This window comes from Hemitrygon akajei, chromosome 15, assembly GCF_048418815.1.
Source record: "Hemitrygon akajei chromosome 15, sHemAka1.3, whole genome shotgun sequence".
In the NCBI taxonomy this organism is placed as follows: domain Eukaryota; kingdom Metazoa; phylum Chordata; class Chondrichthyes; order Myliobatiformes; family Dasyatidae; genus Hemitrygon; species Hemitrygon akajei.
This window is the reverse complement of record NC_133138.1, coordinates 53,895,583-53,913,338: the sequence shown is the minus strand read 5'-3', so window position 1 is coordinate 53,913,338 and position 17,756 is coordinate 53,895,583. Positions and strand designations below refer to the sequence as shown.

The window sequence follows — 17,756 nt, the reverse complement described above, 5'->3', positions numbered from 1 at the left end:
TTCTGGTTAAGGGTCTTCAACCTAAAACATTACCTCTGTTTCTCTACCCACAACTGCAGCCTGGCTTGCTGAGTATTTTTAGCAGTTTTCATTTTTATGTTAGATTTCAAGCCAAACAGTTTTAAAAATGTTCATTTATCAAAGCATTTAGAGTTAATAAAACTTTTAAAATTATTTCTCCAATTACAATGTTTTTTTACCACAGGACTGAATTCTCTAATTTGAATTATCTTATCGACCCAAGTTATTAATTTACAAATGTCACTGACATGACAACCAATGACATCCTCTTCACTTCACCCCTCCCAGTTTCACCTGTCACACTGTGTCTCTTCCAACCCCCTCCCCCCAACTTTCTTACACTGACTCCTCATCTTCTTTTCCAGTTCTGATGAAGGATTTCGGCATGAACGAGACACCTGGCTGGTATGTTGCCTCCCAGGTGCCAGGGGCAGGGACATTTCAGATCGCATCCACAGCATTTTGGAGAGGGAGGGAGAGCAGCCAGATACCCTGGTACATATTGGTACCGATGACATAGGAAGGAAAAGCAAAGAGATCCTGATAAGGGAATTTAGAGGGCTAGGCAGAAAGCTGAGAAGCAGGACCTCCCTGGTAGTAGTTTCTGGATTGTTGCCTGTGCCACACACTAGTGAGGATTAAACAGGGTGATTTGGCAGATAAATGCGTGGCTGAGAAGTTGGTGCAGGGGGCAGGGCTTCAAATTCTTGGATCATTGAGATCTCTTCTGGGGGAGGTTTGACCTGTTCTAAAGTGACGGGTTGCACCTGAATCTGAGGTGAACCAATATTCTCACAGGCTCATTTGTTCGAGCTGTTGGGGAGGGTTTATACTAATTTGGCAGAGGTTGGGAATCAGAGTGAAGGGACTCAAGATAGGATGGATGGAAAGAGTGCAGAGGAGATTTACCAGGATGTTGCCTGGATTGGAGAACAAGTCATATGAAGCAAGGTTAGCAGAGCTGGGACTTTTCTCTTTGGAGCATAGAAGAATGAGACGGGACTTGATAGAGGTCTACAAGATTATGAGAGGCATAGATAGGGTGGATAGTCAGTACCTGTTTCCCAGGGCACCAATAGCAAATACTAGAGGGCATAGGTACAAAGTTAAGGGAGGGAAGTTTAGGGGAGACATTAGGGGTAAGTTTTTTACACAGAGGGTTGTGAGTGCCTAGAATGACTTGCCAGGGATGGTGGTGGAGGCTAAAACATTAGGGATATTTAATAGCCTCTTGGACAGGCACATGGATGCAAGAAAAATGGAGGGTTATGGGGTAGTGTGGGTTTAGTACTTTTTTTTAAAAGGATTATATGGGTCGGCACAACATGGAGGGCTGAAGGACCTGTACTGTGCCGTAGTGTTCTATGGTTCTATGGTAAAAAAAAAAGCAAAGGTAGCATGCAGTCAGACTGTCAGGAACTGCAGACAGGTGATAGGACATAATTGCAACCAGCTGGGTGAGTATCAGTGCATTAGAGATGCAGAATCAAAAAGGGTAGCAAATACAGTACTCAAAGTGTTATATTTTAATGCGTGAAGTATGAAAAATAAGGTGGATGATCTTGTTGCACAATTACAGATCAGCAGGTATGATGTTGTGGCTATCACTGAATTATGGCCATGGCTGAAGAATGGTTGTAGTTAGGAGATAAACATCCAATAGGCAGAGGGGGTAGTGTGGCTCAGCTGGTAAATAATGCATCAATTGAGTAGAAAAATGTGACATAGGATCAGAAGATGTTGAATCCTTGTGGGCTGAGTGAAGAAACTGTAAGGGTAAAAGGATCCTGATAGTAGTTATATTCATGCCCTCTTACAGTAGCTAGGATGTGGACCACAGGTTACAAAAGGAAATAGAAAAGGCGTGTCAAAGGGGTAATGTTATGACAGTCATGGAAGATTACAACATGCAGGTTGATTGGGAAAATCAGGTTGGAAATGGATCTTAAGAGAGTGAGTTTGTTGAATGCCTGCCTGATGGCTTTTTAGAACAGTTTGTTGTTGATCCTGCTAGGGGATCATCTATATTGGTTTGGGTGTTACGCCATGAACCGGAGGTGATTAGGGAGCTTATGATAAAAGAACTCTTAGAATACAGCGAGAGAGGAATTGGCCAAAGTAAATTGGAAGGAAGTGCTGGGAGGGATGACAGCAGAGCAGCAATGGCTTGAGTTTCTGGGAAAAATGTGGAAGGTGCAGGATAGATGTATTCCAAAAACACAGAAATACCCAAGTAGCAAAATAGTGCAACTGACAAGGGAAGTCAAAACTAATTTAAAAGCAAAAGAGAGAGAATACACAAAGCAAAAAATTATGGGAAGACAGAGGAATGGGAAGCTTTTAAACCCCTACAGAGAGCAACTGAAAGAATCATTAGAAGGGAAAAGATGAAATATGAAAGCAAGCTAGCATACAATATCAAAGTGGATATTAAAAACTTCTTCAAGTATGTAAAAATAAAAGAGAGATAAGAGTGGATATAGGACTGCTAGAAAATGAGGCTGGAGAAATAGTAACAGGGGACAAGCAGATGGCAGATGAACCAAATGAGTATTTTGCATTGGTCTTCACTGTGGAAGACACTAGCAGTGTGCCAGATATTAAGGGAAGAGAAGTAGGTGCAGTTACTATCACAATGGAGAACGTGCTCAAAAAGCTGAAAGACCTAAGGGTACATAAGTCACTCTGGACCAGACGAACTGCACAGTAGGGTTCTGTAAGAGGTAGCAGTAGAGATTGTGGAAGCGTTAGTAATGATCCTTCAAAAATCATTGGACTCTGGCATGGTGCCAGAAGACTGGAAAATTGCAAATGTCACTCCACTCTTTAAGAAAGGTAAGAAGGCAGCAGAAAGGAAATTATAGACCAATTAGCCTGACCTCAGTGGTTGGGAAGATGTTGGAGTCAATTTGAAGGATGAAGTTGTGGAGTAATTGGTGACACAGGACAAGATAGCACAAAGTCAGCATGATTTCCTCAAGAGAAAAACTTGCCTGATGAACCTGTTTAATTCATTGAGGAGATTACACATACGATAGATAAAAGGGACTCAGCAGTTGCTGTATATTTGGACTTTCACAAGGCCTTTTACAAGGTAGCACACATGAGGCTGCTTACCAAGTTAAGAGCCTGTAGTAGTACAGGAAAGTCACTGGCATGGTTAGAGCATTGGCTGATTGGTAGGAGGCAGTGAGTTGGAATAAAAGGATCCTTTTCTGGTTGGCTGCCAGTGTGTGGTGTTGTTCTGCAGGGGTCGGTGTTGGGATCACTTCTTTTAATGCTGTATATCAATGATTTAGATGATGGAATAGATGGCTTTGTTGCCAAGTTTGCAGATGATACATTGACTGGTGGAGGGGCAGGTAGTGTTGAGGAATCAGGTAGGCTGCAGAAGGACTTAGACAGATTAGGAATGGTTGTTGGGTGTATTTAAAGCAGAACTTGATAGGTTCTTGATTGGATGTGGCATCAAAGATTACAGGGAGAAGGTCGAGGAGTGGATCTGAGGAAGAAAAAGAGGATTAGCCATGATTGAATGGTGGAGTAGACTCAATGGGCCAAAAGGTCTAATTCTGCTCCCATGTCTTATGGCCTTAAGGAAATGTTGACCATAATCTTTTCCATAGATGTTGGCTGGCCTGCTGAGTTCAACATTTCGTGTGTTGCTTGGATTTACAGCATTTGCAGATTTTCCCTTGTTTGTGTTTAGGCAATCATTGACTCGGTCTTTTTTCCTTTCCCATTACTTTGTAGTTACTTTTCTATACAACACATTCTGTTGCAGCAATTCTAGTTCTATTGATTTGTTTGGATCTAATTTGTTCTTAATATTTAATTACAACAAAAATGTCTGGATCTTTTACTGAGAAAAAGAAAAGCATTCTCCTTCAAACAAATCCAAAACAACCTGAAATAAATATTCAAACAGTATTTGACTTTCCAGAGAAACTGTATTCCACCAGTTTGAAAATGTATGATCCATTCTGATAAATAATTGTATAATATTGTTACTTGCAATAGAAATACCACGATGGCAAGCATTTTCCCCCACCAGTTCATCAATCATTCAACCAGCACGGTTCTGAGCAATCATTCAACTTTTCAACGCTACAAAAGTGATTTAAGAGGAAAACTGTCAAATCGAACTAATCTATTAATCCACCACATCCTACGCTATCTAACATGACAACATCATTGTTCCTAAATAAGATACTTTAACCAACAGCATTATGGAAGTATTTTCATCAGAAATTCTAAGCAGTGGTTTGCTGTCACCTTCTCAAGGTCTGTTAGGAATGAGCATTGAATGCTGATCGTCATCACATCCATTTTCTCTATTTAAGACCCTATTTATTTCTGCTGCTATTGTAACTGCTTTTTGTCTTTCCACAAATTATTTTATTATTGCATCAGAGAAAATAAAATATTATTATCTGTATTATCAGAGAACAGGATCAGGGTTTGCTGTAAAGTGCAACCAATTTGAATTCACACCCATTAGTTAATACTAGATGAGCTACAGAGTAGCCATATGAAATATCTGTGCAAATGCCCGAGGCCTGAGACTGGTAGTGTACTGCTGGGATCAGCTTGGGGTCCCTTGCTGTTTATTATCTATATCAACAATCTGGATGATAATGTAGACAACTGGATCAGTAAATTTGCAGATGACATCAAGATTGGCATGTAGGGGAGTGTAAGGAAGGCTATCAAACCTTGCAGAAGAATCTGGACCAGCTGGAAAAATAAGGTGAAAAATGACAGATGGAATTTAATACAGACAAGCATGAGGTGTTGCCCTTTGGGAGGAGAAATCAGGGTGGAACTTACACAGTGAACAGTAGGGCACTGTGGAGTGCAGTTAGAACAGAGGGCTCTGGGAATACAGATCAATAATTCCTTGAAGGTAATGTCACGGTTAGAAAGAGTTGAAGACAGAACTTTTGGCATATTGGCCTTCATAAATTGAATTATTGAGTAAAGGAGTCGAGATGTGATGTTGAAGATATATAAGATATTAGTGAGGCTTCTTTTCAAGTACTTTATGCAGTTCTAGTCACTGACCTTCAGGAAAGTTATCAGTAAGACTGAAAGTTTGCAGAAAAAAATTACAAGGATATTGCTGGGACTAGAGGATCTGAGGTATAGGAAAAGGTTCAATAGATTAGGATTTCATTTCTATAAGAGAATGAGGTGAGATTTGATAGGGCTATATAAAATTATGAGGGATTTAAATAGGATAAATGCAAGCAGACTATTTCCACTGAGGTTGGGTGACACTAGAACTAGGTCATGGGTTAAGGGTGAAAATTACAATGTTTAAAGGGAACATGAGGGGAAACTTCTTCAGCTAGAGGATGGTGAGAGTGTGGAATAAGCTGAACACAAAATTGATGAAACCAAGTTCAATCCCAACATTCAAGTTTGGGTATGAAGGGGTATGGTCCAGGTGCAGGTCGATGGGACTAGGTATAATAATAATTTGGCATAGACTGGATTGGCTGAAGGTCCTGGTTCTGTGCTATAATTATCTAATACTCTAAAACATGGACTCAACTTATCCAAACCTTTATGAGCCCCTGTAGCCCATGTGAACTGTGTATTGACTACAAGAGGAAGAAGCTGGAGGTTCGTGAAGTGGAGAGAGTCAGTAGCATTAAATTCCATTATGTTGACATATCAAAGGATCTGTCCTGGGACCAGCATCATAAATAAAGTGCAGTAGAACCCCTACATTCCTAAAGGTTTGCCTAAACTCAGCATGTCACCAAAAACTTCAGCAAACTTCCATCGATGCACAGGGAATATCCTAACCAGCTGCATAAAAGCCTGGTGTGGAAATACAAGTACCTAGTAACAGAAAAGATGACAGAAAATGGTGAATACGGGCTAGTCCATCACAGGCAAATTTCTTCCCACCATTGAATACATTTATCTGAAGCAGTATCACAAAAAGGGAGCACCTGTCACCAAACAACCCCACAATCTAGGCCATGTTCTCTTCACATTACTACCATCGGCTGGAGGAACAGAATCATCAGGTCCTACACCACCAGTTCAGGAACTATTATTACCCTACAGTTGTCAGGCTCCTGAGCTGGCCTTGGTAACTTCACTCACTATAACTCCAAATAGATTCTACTATCTACAGACTCACCTTCAAGGACTCTTTACAATTCATGTTCTTAGTATAATTTTTTTTTAATTGCACAGTTTGTCTTCTTTTGCACATTGATTGTTAGTTTTTATTTTATGTATAGATTTTCATGCATTTTATGGAATTTATTTTCTCTAAATGCTTACAAGAAAATAAATCTTATAGTACAATATTGTAACACATACTCTGTGTACTTTGTTAATAAATTTACTTTGATTTAACTTCCTTAAAAAATCCCCAGCATATTAATAAACAACATAATATTAGTCTAAACAGATCTTAGCTGACTTCTTTAATGCACCTCAATATTTTCTGGAACTACGACTTCAGATGTTGACAGATAAAACTTTCTTGCAATGATGTCTTTGTTTTCAAAAGGTCATACCCTGGCTGAAGCACTAATCTTCCTTATTTCCAGCTCCTTTACCATGTAGTCAGCCAGCAACCATGGTTTATTTTGAACAGTCTGAGTAGGTACTGTTTAAGCCACATATGTCGTGTCATTGATGAATTAATTACAAGATGAATTATGTCAATCAAAATGAATCTTAGACTTTCAATCCAGTATGCCTTTTGTTAACTAGGTTTCTTTGGTTTATTTCAAATAATCTTGACTCCACTTGCCTTTTAAAATCCCACTAAAATTTCATATTCTACCATTAATGTCAGTAACCTTTTCTAAGTTTGTACAAACCTTTAATAAAAGAACACTAATCCTAAACATCCCATATTCATCTTTTGCTTTTGATTTGTAGAAATTTCACAATCAGAATCAGGTTTATTATCACCGGCATGTGACGTGAAATTTGTTAACTTAGCAGCAGCAGTTCAATACATAATCTAGCAGATAAAAAAAATAATAAATAAAATAAAAAAGAATAATAAATAAGTAAATCTATTATAATATACGTATATTGAATAGATTTTAAAAAACGTACAAGAACAGAAATACTGTATATTTTTAAAAAAGTGAGGTAGTGTCCAAAGATTCAATGCCTATTTAGGAATCAGATGGCAGAGGGAAATAAGCTGTGCCTGAATCGTTGAGTGTGTGCCTTCAGGCTTCTGTACCTCCTTCCTGCTGGCAACAGTGAGAAAAGGGCATGCCCTGGGTGCTGCAGGTACTTAATAACGGATGCTGCCTTTCTGAGACACCGCTCTCTGAAGATGTCCTGGGTACTTCATAGGCTAGTACCCAAGATGGAACTGACTAGATTTACAACCTTCTTCAGCTTCTTTCGCTCTTGTGCAGTAGCCCCTCCATACCAGACAGTGATGCAGTGTTGAAAATCTGTCCACAAAAGAAGCCTCACACGTCTTTTGGATGTGTAAAACAATAGATGATTGTTAATCTGGTATTAACTGTTTGCCATCTAACAAAAGAATGATTGTTATCTATGAGCAAGTTGGCCATCATGAAACTATCAGCTATTGTATAGCTTATGTACATACTAAGAGAGGTTGATAAATGAATTGATTAATAGGGTTAAATTTAGGAGAAACAGCCATGTGTCAGTTCATTGTGCATTTATATCTTTATAAATATCAGCATCTTGCATTCACTCTTACAACATAGAAGAAAAGCTTTCTGTTTCACAAGCATCATGGAATAATGGTTAACTACTTCAGTTCTTACTGTACAAAAGATGCAGTGGATGCAGCCCAATCCAACCACTGAGCACATCTACAAGGAAAGCTACCACAAGAAAGCAGCACTCATGATCCAAGGTCATGCTCTCTTCTCACTGCTGTCATTGGCAAGGAGGAACAGTAGCCTTAGGTGCCACACCACCATGAACAGTTAGCACCTGTCACCCATCAGGCTTCTGAACCACAGGGGATAACTTCACTCACCTCAATGCAGATCACTGAACACAACCTACAAGGACTTTCAAGGCCTTGACAACTCATGTTCTCAGTATTATTTATTTATTATTATTTGAGTTATTTAGATTTGCAGGGGTTGTCTTCTTTTGTACATTGGTTGTTTCTCAACAATTGTAGTTTTTCACTGATTCCATTGCATTTCTTTGCTCTACTGTGAATGTCTGCAAAATGAATCTCAGGGTAGTATATGTTGACATATCGGTTCTATGATAATAAATAAACTTTGGACTTTGTTAGCATAACCTAGACTTTATAACATACCCTTCTTATTTATAACACACACCATCCTGATGAAGGGATTCAGTCTGAAATATTAACTGTTCATTCCACTCCATATATGCTGCCTGACCTGTTGACATCCCCCCAATACTTTGTGTGTTACTTTAAACTTCCAGTATTCGCAGAATTTCTTGTGTTTACTTCTTATTTGTACTTTTGTAAGAATTTATCCAAATTTTATTTTTGTTTAATTAGAGCATTTTGTTGATCAAAGTTTATTTTTTAATATTAATACTTCACTTGGTTGTCAAGTTCCTTCAAATTGTTCCTGCTGTCTTCTATTTTTCTCTAATATGTGTCAGCAGATACACTCAGAACAGTTCCTGCTGTGAGACCCTGCACGTCCAATCAACTGAAAGCATTGCACTGACTGTGAGGGAGAATGGCAAGTAAAAGATAATTTTGTTTTTAGAAATAATTAACTTTACTTTAAAGTTTTGAATTGTTCAAGGATGAATGGAGGTGGGAGAGGAGATGAATAGGTAGGTGTAACACTTCTTCCACTTGCAGGGATAAGAACTAGGAGGGACATCAGTGGGAGAGACAAATGGACAAGGGAATCACAGATGGACTGATACCTGCAGAAAGTGGAGAGTAGGAGAAGATAAAGATATAATTTGTGCTAGGCTCCTATTGAAGATGGTGGAAGCTGTGGAAAATGATATGCTGGTTGCAGAGTCTGATGGGGTGGTTGGTGAGATTATCATCCAATTTACAGTTTCATTTAAATGTTCTTAGCAAATAAAATCTTGAATGAACTTGTTCACTCACCCTTTGAATTCCATCATGAATTTTCTTTACACAATTCTCCAAACCATTTGTTTTGTTCATCATGTTCCACAAATGAGCATATGTTTGTTCAAGTTCAAATGGATTTCGACCCTTGGTTTTGATTATTTGCAAAACTTCTGAATCGAGGACAGTACCATATGGAACATCTGTTTGTTTGGCAAGATCCTGAAAAGATCTGCATTATGGAAAACACAATTAGTTAACTCAGCAATTAGCTGCATGTTACTATTATTCCTTTAACAGTGTTGGTCTCAGAGCATTTCAATTAAAATTCCTTCTTGCTTAATATGTAGCATTGGCAGAAAAGTTCAAAGTACAAAGTTCAAAGCAGAAGACATGAATTGGGTACTTCTGTTTGTAAGAAGTGGTGAGCATCATAGTTGGCCCTTGAGATTACTGACGACCCAGCATAAAATCGTTACCAATAGGATTCAGTCTGCATTATATCAAGAATGACCAAGGGAAGAGATTCCTGCACCTTTGTCAATGATCTTTTCGTCCTCACTGGCCACAGGAGTAGTGCAAGAGGATTGAAGGATGGCAAATGTTACTTCTTTGTTCAGAAAAGAAAATTAAGATAAACCTGGGAATTATAGACCAGTGAGCCTTACATCATTGATGGCAAATTATTGGAGAAGCTTCTTAGGGACAGGATTTACAAGCATTTGGAGAAATATAGTCTTAGTAGGGTTAGTCAGCATGGCTTTGTGAGGAGCAGGTCCTGCCTCATGAGTCTGACTGAATTCTTTGAGGAAGTGACAAAACATACTGATGAGGCAGAATAGTGGATATGGTGTATATGGATTATAATAAGGTGAGGACTCCTGAGACGATCATTGGGGTCTCTCTTCCACCTATCAAAGATATTTATCAGGAGTGCTATGTACGCAGGACCCTCAGCATTGTCAATGATCCGTCTCATCCTTCCAACAATTTCCTTGATCTTCTACCATATGGCAGAAGCTACCAAAGCATTAGGGCAAGAATTGACAGGATAGGAAATGGCTATTTCCCCCAGGCCGTAAGACTACTGACCTCCCTGCCACCACCAGCTCTCATCATTATAAAGTGCCAGTAGCATTATACTGTTTGCTTTTCAAATTAGGTCATAAATGCACCTTATTATTTGTTAATGTACTAGTAGTAATATTACTTTATGTGTTATGTGTGTGAGTTATATGTACTGTGTTGTGCAGCTTTTAGTCTAGAGGAATCTGTTGGATGGAAGCGACCAACAACTCTGATAGAGGCAGATGCCAAGTTGTTAAGCTCATCAGTGCGAGGCGGTGCTTCAGCACTGCTGGCCCACCACCTTGAGGGAGTCTTGATCATAAGCGGGCTGAAACTCCTGAAGACAGGTGGCAGATCAACTGGTGATCCCACTGATGATAGCACAGGATAGTTAACATCTTAGTCCACGTGTATTTTCAAATCATTTGTTACATCTGGTGGTATACATGTATACGGTTGAATGACAATAAACAGAACTTAAGCTTGAAGTTCATTTGCAAGCTTCCTCATCCATGGTAGGCTCACCCAGAGATCCAGGAAAACTTGGTTGTGTGGATTCAGAATTGAATGCCCACAGAAGCAGAAGGTGATAGTATCTGGAACATTATCTGGCTGGAAGTCAGTGACCAGTGGTGTTCTGTGTCCAATGAAGTGGCAGATAGAGTTCCAAACAAAAAAAGTGTGAAATTATTTCTTTTGGAAGATTGAACTTGAAGCGAAAAATCAGGGTTAATAGCAAGACTCTTAACAGTATAGACTGAGGATCTTGGGGGCTCGTGTCTATAGATCCCTCAGAATTGCATCACAAGATCATAGGGAGATTAAGAAGGTGCATTGTGTGTTTACCTTCATTCATTGAGGGACTGAGTTCAAGAGCAGCAAGGTAATAATGCAGTTTGGTAAAACTCTGTATAATTCAGATTACGCTTGGAATTTTGTGTTCAGTTCTGGCCAGCTCCTTACAGAAAGGACGTGGAAGCTTTAGGGATGATGCAGAGGAGATTTACAAAGATATTGCTTGGATTGAAGAGCATGTCTTAAGAGGATAGGTTGAGCAATTTAGGGCTTTTCTCTGTGGAGAAGGAGAATGCAAGATGACTTGAAATACTGTAGGATTACAAATTGATAACAGACATAGATAAACTCAACAGCCAGCTTCTATTTTCCTAGGGAAAAAATAGCTAATAAAAGGCGGCATAACATTTAGGTGTTTAGGAGGAAGTTATAGCTGAGATGTCAGCAATAGGTTTTTTTTTACAGTGAGTGGCAAGTACATGGAACACACTGCCAGGGATGGAGTTAGAGGGAGAAAAATTAGAGACACTTAAGTGATGCTTAAATAGGTGCATGGATGAAAGAAGGAATGGAGGGCTCTTTGGGAGGGAAGGGTTAGGTTGACCATGGAGTAGTTTAAAGGGTTGGAAACCTTTGGAATTAAGATGGCGCTGGGGGCAGCTTCTTTGAGCTCATCTGTGAAAACAGCTTAATTTCTTCCTTTAATTTCTCCTTTCTTCCTTTTCAAGGTGGATGGGTTCTGTCAGAGTCCTTGATCTACAGTTGTACTCATGGTGCGGTTCTTTACAGTGATGGCTCCTGCTCATCAACTGGCTGTTTTTCGATATCCCAAGGATGCGGCCTGGAAGACATGCGTGCCTTAAGGTTTCTGAGGCTCTGTGGATGAATCGACTCCAAGCTGGTGTTGCTGTCTGAAGCGTTGCAGAGAAAACGGAACATCGCATATAGCAAATAAGCTGTCGGAGGTCTCCGTACTTGGATTGCTCTCTCTCATTTCTCAATGGTGGGGAAGAGTTTGCTGCCGATTCTTGATTCAGATCATTCATAACAAAGCAACACGGCATGCAATCAGCGAGCTGTTTTTCCTCTTGCTGTGTGACATCTCTCTGCCTCTTTTTAGAGAGAGAGCGATTACCAGGGTGAATGAATAGTTTTTGTTGTACTGCAGATCGTGGTCTCTCTTTTCAAGGCTTCGCTATTGCTTGCTTGGGGGGTGGTGGGTGCTGATGCTTTTTGCTGGATGTGGGGAGGAGGGGGGACAGTTGATGCCTGTGTGTGGGGGTGGGGGGAGAAGAGGGGATTTGGGGTTCCAACATGTTTTACCGTCACTTATTCTTTAGGTTACTATTCTGTTTTTATGGATTTCTGTGAAGAACAAGAATTTCAGCTTGTATATTGCATAAGTTCTCTAGCATTAAATTAAAAAATTTGAACCATTTGAACAATATGGGCCAAATGGCCTGTAGAGTGCTATACTGTTCTATGATCAATATATCAGTGATTCTGATGTATAAAGAGTAGGTTCACCTTCAGCCTCTGAAATTAGTGACTTCTTATCTTCATAGAATTCACTCATTTCAATTCAGCTCAGTTTCTGCCCTAAACTTACAGTCTCTCCTTCAGAACAAATGCTTCAACACAAATTCTCAGAAATATCCTTGACCATGGCATCTGATGTGGCCTCACTATTCTCATTGTTCAATCACAGTTAGAGCCATCCCTCATTTCTTTTGTTATGCTTCATCCATTAACCCTCCCAACACCTCCTTCCAGTTCTGTTTGTATTGAACTCTGGATTGACTTACTTCTGCACTTTCCAAATACTTATTGTCTAACTTTATGCACTCAGTTTCAGACTGTTTATATCACTTTGCCCTAGATAAGGAACATTATTAACCATTTTGAAAACACTCCCACTCCAATTATTGTCTGCTTCTTTTCCCCAGATTCTCAGCTGTTTAAATTCCATCTGTGCCACACTATTACCCTTGCCAAAGTCACACATGACATCATCTGTATCCTTGTCAAAATGATGAATGAGATCACCAGAGGCAGTGTGGCTGAAGCAATCTTGCTGTCCAACTTTTCCAGAGAATTTTGTCCTCCTTCCCCCCACCAAGGTGGTCTTTAGTTTCAAATGTCTATTTCTTAGCCCCTCTTCTTGCTCTTTTTCCTCTATACTTTCATTTCTGGAGTCTTATGAAAGGACCTCTGCCAGCTGACTGTTGAAGATATGCAATTTGATGGCATTCATTCTCTGAAATTACTTCTCCAGCTACACCCTTGATTTTCACTTCCCCTGCTTTGGATACAACAATGTTGAAGTCACCTTCATTCTTGAAAATTCTAATGTCCTATTTGCTTTTGCATGTAAATTTAAATCCTAGCATGTCTCTTCCAAGACATCTCTTCTGAATTGCTTTCCCTTGTGTGCATGTTTCTTAATATGCTGCCATCTTTCATTCATTCTTCCTTCATGCCAGGAATAGTTCCACTAGATGTGAAAGACTTCAATGAGCAAAGCACAAGATGTGGGAATCTTCATAGTTAATAGTGACTGAAACAACAGGCATGAAACAACTTCGACATAAGTTGTTGTCTCTTAGAAGAAAAACCTGAAGTCACTTTGTTCCAGAGTGTAATGCAACTGTGGCTAGGTCCAGGTTGAATAATGCCAGGTCAAGAATTTGACCAGCCATTTCCACTCAGAAATACCCTAACACATTTGACATGATATTTGCATCATCCATATACAGTGTGATGTTGATTCCTGTGCAATTCTCTTTTGGACTGTTGTTTAGAAAATTAGGTCACATTATTCCAGGGAGCAGTTATGACTGAGCACCCTTATGACAATGTTAGTTTGGGAGCTTTGGTCCTTCTGAAGCTGTAAATGTAAAAGGGGCTTCTGCAAGCAGATTACAACCAATTTGCCCCCTTGAACTTTGCTCTCCTCGGGCAATCATTCTTCTACCCACTCTAGAATGTTTTGAGCTTCACTGCATAAATGATCTTTTGAAGTCTATGGCAAAGTTCCCCTCCCATAACTGCAACCCATCTTTGGGCATTACAACCCATCCCCTTGTCCCCACCCCAATCAGTGGAGCCAAGCCCTGATCTCACTCCATCTCTCAACTCCCAACTGAGCATAATCCACTGGTTAACCTTGCTGTCAATCCCCAGATCCAGATTCTTCATACTTTTCTTCAAATTGGAGAATTGACATACAAAGATAATAAAAGCAATATTCAAGAATGATTTAAGCTTTTGTTATATAAAATTCAACTACAGGTAACACAAAGTAAGGCTAGGAACAGTTATGCCCATGAAAAGATGGCTTGTTGCAACTCTTATAAATAATAGTTTGATAAAATTGTGGGAAAAATTAAATGAGTAAAACTAAGAATGGAAGAGAAGGAGGTAGAGGACTCTCTCTTCAATAGAGACAGATACAAATGCATGGATTGAATCACACATTTTAATGCAACCATATACTTAAATATATCAGTCCATATTTTATGTCACTGGAAGAGATATTGACGAAGCTAGTAAATTGAACTGAGTTGAATTGACATTATTTCTTACATCCTTCTCATACATGTGGAGTAAAATCTTTACGTTACATCTGTTTAAATGTGCAATGTGCAATTTATAGTAATTTGTAATTAATAATATGTACAACAGTACAGTCATAAAGCATAGTAATAAAAGTGTATCAGCCTGAATTAATTAGTCTGATGGCCTGGTGGGAGAAGCTATCCCAGAGCCTGCTGGTCCAAGCTTTAATTCTGCGGGACCGTTTCCTTGGTAATTGCAGGTGGAAAAGTTAGTGATTGGCGTGACAACCCAATGATTCTCCGGGACCTTTTTACACACCTGTCTTTGTAAATGTCCTGAATAGTGGGAAGTTCACATCTACAGACTGCTGGGCTGTCTGCACCACTCTTGCAGAGTCCTGTGATTGAGGGAAGTACAGTTCCCATACCAGGCAGTGATACAGTCAGTCAAGATGCTCTCAACTTCAACCTCTGTAGAAAGTCCTTAGGATTTGGGGACTTATGCCAGACTTCTCAACTATTTGAGGTGAAAGAGGTGCTATTTGCTTCTTTCACCACACAGCTGGAATCTACAGAGCACATGAGATCCTCAGTGATGTTTATGCCATCAAGTTATGCCGAGGAACTTAAAGCTGTTCACCCTTTCAACCCCAGATCCACTGATATCAATAGGGGTTAGTCTGTCTCCATTCCTCCTGTAGTCCACAATCAGCTTCTTTGTTTTTGTGACATTGAGGGAAAGGTTGTACTCTTGACACCACTGTTTCAAGGTGATGGCTTCCTCCCTGTAGGCTGCCTCATTATTATATGAGATATATGAGATAAGGCCAATGAATGTAGTATTGTCAACAAATTTAATTAGCAGATTGGAGCTGTGAGTGGTGGCACAGTCATGGATATACAGAGAGTAAAGGAGGGGCACAGGACATAGCCCTGAGGGGCACCTGTGTTGAGGGTCAGAGGGGCAGAGGTGTGGGAGCCCACTCTTACCAACTGCCGGTGATCTGGCAGGAAACAAAGGAATGTAATTTTTTTATGCTTCGTGGAGACCTGGCCGACGGTGAAATAAATAAGCCTCCCATGGATCGCACAAGGAGTTCCCAGTGTAGAAAAGGCGGCAAATTGTGGGTTAATGCCATCTTCCCAATGTTCAGAAGAGTCAGTTAATTATATCTGTTGTGACAATCAGCTTCTTGAACAAGAAATGTAAAGGAAATTGCAGAAATTAGCAGTACACTATAAAGTTGGTACAGAGGTTACCGTACATGGCACCATCTTGGATTCTAGTGTTCGCTTTTTCTATGATGCCCACGGTCACATTTGCACTTTGCACACCTGTGGTTCCTGACATTCTGCTGGCCTTGTTACTGAGGCCATTCCATTTTCTGGATTGACCATGAACAAACAGTGACTAGTTTGCAGGTGATGAAAACTAAGTTCTTACCCTTGGACTTCCTGATCCCCAATAGTCAGCTTAAGCTGTCAAACAACATTTTTGCTGTTTCTTTCCTTTTTATTCTTGATCTCTGATGGTCAGAGACATTTAGAAAAGAATAAAAAATAAAACAAATTAATCTAAAAACTTATTTAACTTAAAATTAATTGAAACATTAAAATTAACTAAAAATAAAGGGAGGAAACTACTTTTTTTGTGTTGTAATCTTTTTAATACAGATCAAATTAGCACAACCAGACTAGTTGTGCCAGCTATGGTTAGTATAAAGATGATGGGCCAGCTACAAAGTTAAAGATATCTGGCCTCTCAGCTCAATTTTGAACTGCTTGTAGGCTCAATGTAACTGACCTCGAGCACTTCTACACTGTAGCAAAAGTACGGAAGTCCCAAATGCGCTGATTTAACCACTACAGCTGTGAAGCACTTCTTTTTAGAACCACAACTTAGACATTAGTGTGATCTAGTCAATTATTTTGCTTCTGGATATTTTCAAGCAGTTGTTTTATATATGAATGTCTTCCATAGCAAGAATTTCAGTGAAAGAAGGAGTTAAAAATTACAGTATTTTTCTTTTAAATGCACAGATATTTCCACGAGTGTGTACAGTTTTTTTTGCTGAGTGCTAAATTTAGTGCAGGTTTATTATGGTATTCAGTGCTAAATAGAATGGAAATATAATGTATGAGGATTAAGAGGAGTCTGTTATTTATTGGGAAGAGCTGAATATACATGGTACTGTGCAAAATCTTAGGCACATATATAGCTACACTACCTAAGCCCTCTGCGTAGTACTGTAGTAATTTTATGTATTGCACTGTACTGCTGCCGCAGGAAAAAAATCATGACATATGTGAGTGATGATAAACCTGATTGTGACATGGGTCTCTGTTGTAGACTGACAGTGGGAAGGGAGAGGGGAATCATGGGTGGGAAAAGGGGAAGAGAGAGGGGAGGGAGCGGAAAGCATCAACGAGACATCTGTAATGCTCAATAAACCAAACATCTGGAATCAAATGACCTTGCCTGGTGTTTCAGAGCTGGGAGTGTCTGCACCCATGCCACCTCCCGTCCCTAGCATTTCTCCTTTGCCAACTGTCCCATACCCCTCCTGCAGCATGCCAACCTTTTCATTCTCAACATCCTTTGCTCCCACCAGATTTACAAACTGATTGCCCATCCTATATTGACAAATATAGTACTGTGTAAAACTCTTAGGCACCCCAGCCAATATATGTACCTAATACTGTTGCACAGTTGATTATGTGCCGTGTCATGTGACATGAGCAACCGTGGTCCATGACCACAAATGTATTTGGCAAATTTTTCTACAGAAGTTGTTTGCCACTGTCCTACTGGGCAGAGACTTCATAAAATGGATGGCCCCAGCCATTATCAATACTCCACAGAGGTTGTCTGACTGCATCAGTGGTCACATAATCAGACTTTTGATGTATACCAGCTGCTCATATGACCATCCACCACCTGCTCCCAGGCTTTACATGACTCTGAACGGTGGGCGGAGAAGTAAGCAGCTGCTTCACCTTGCCCAAGGTGACCTGCACAATAGTGGAAGGAAGGAAGGAAGGAAGGCTTTACACCTCCTTTGTTAGAGACATATCCCCACCCCACCGCTCATCTCGCACAGTACTGGAAGGTGGGGACATTAACTGGAAATGCAGCACTTCCTGGGTAAATCCGGAATTTTCAAATTTCCATCTAGTTTTTTTAAAATGAGTTCTGACAAAAAAGTTACTCGAATCCACCTTAAAAAGGATCTATTTAAAAGATTTGTGCAAAATAG

General features: G+C 39.8%; 1 protein-coding gene across 2 annotated transcripts in view; it reads right to left on the bottom strand.

The window, feature by feature from the left end:
- The window catches only part of LOC140739358 (glutamate receptor ionotropic, delta-2-like), a 506,376-nt gene that overhangs the window by 37,144 nt on the left and 451,476 nt on the right, over positions 1-17,756 (bottom strand). For both annotated transcript variants that reach the window (XM_073067583.1, XM_073067584.1), the window contains one exon: positions 9,116-9,311. In XM_073067583.1, the coding sequence (XP_072923684.1) occupies positions 9,116-9,311 (196 nt within the window). The remainder of the gene's footprint in view (positions 1-9,115; positions 9,312-17,756) is intronic.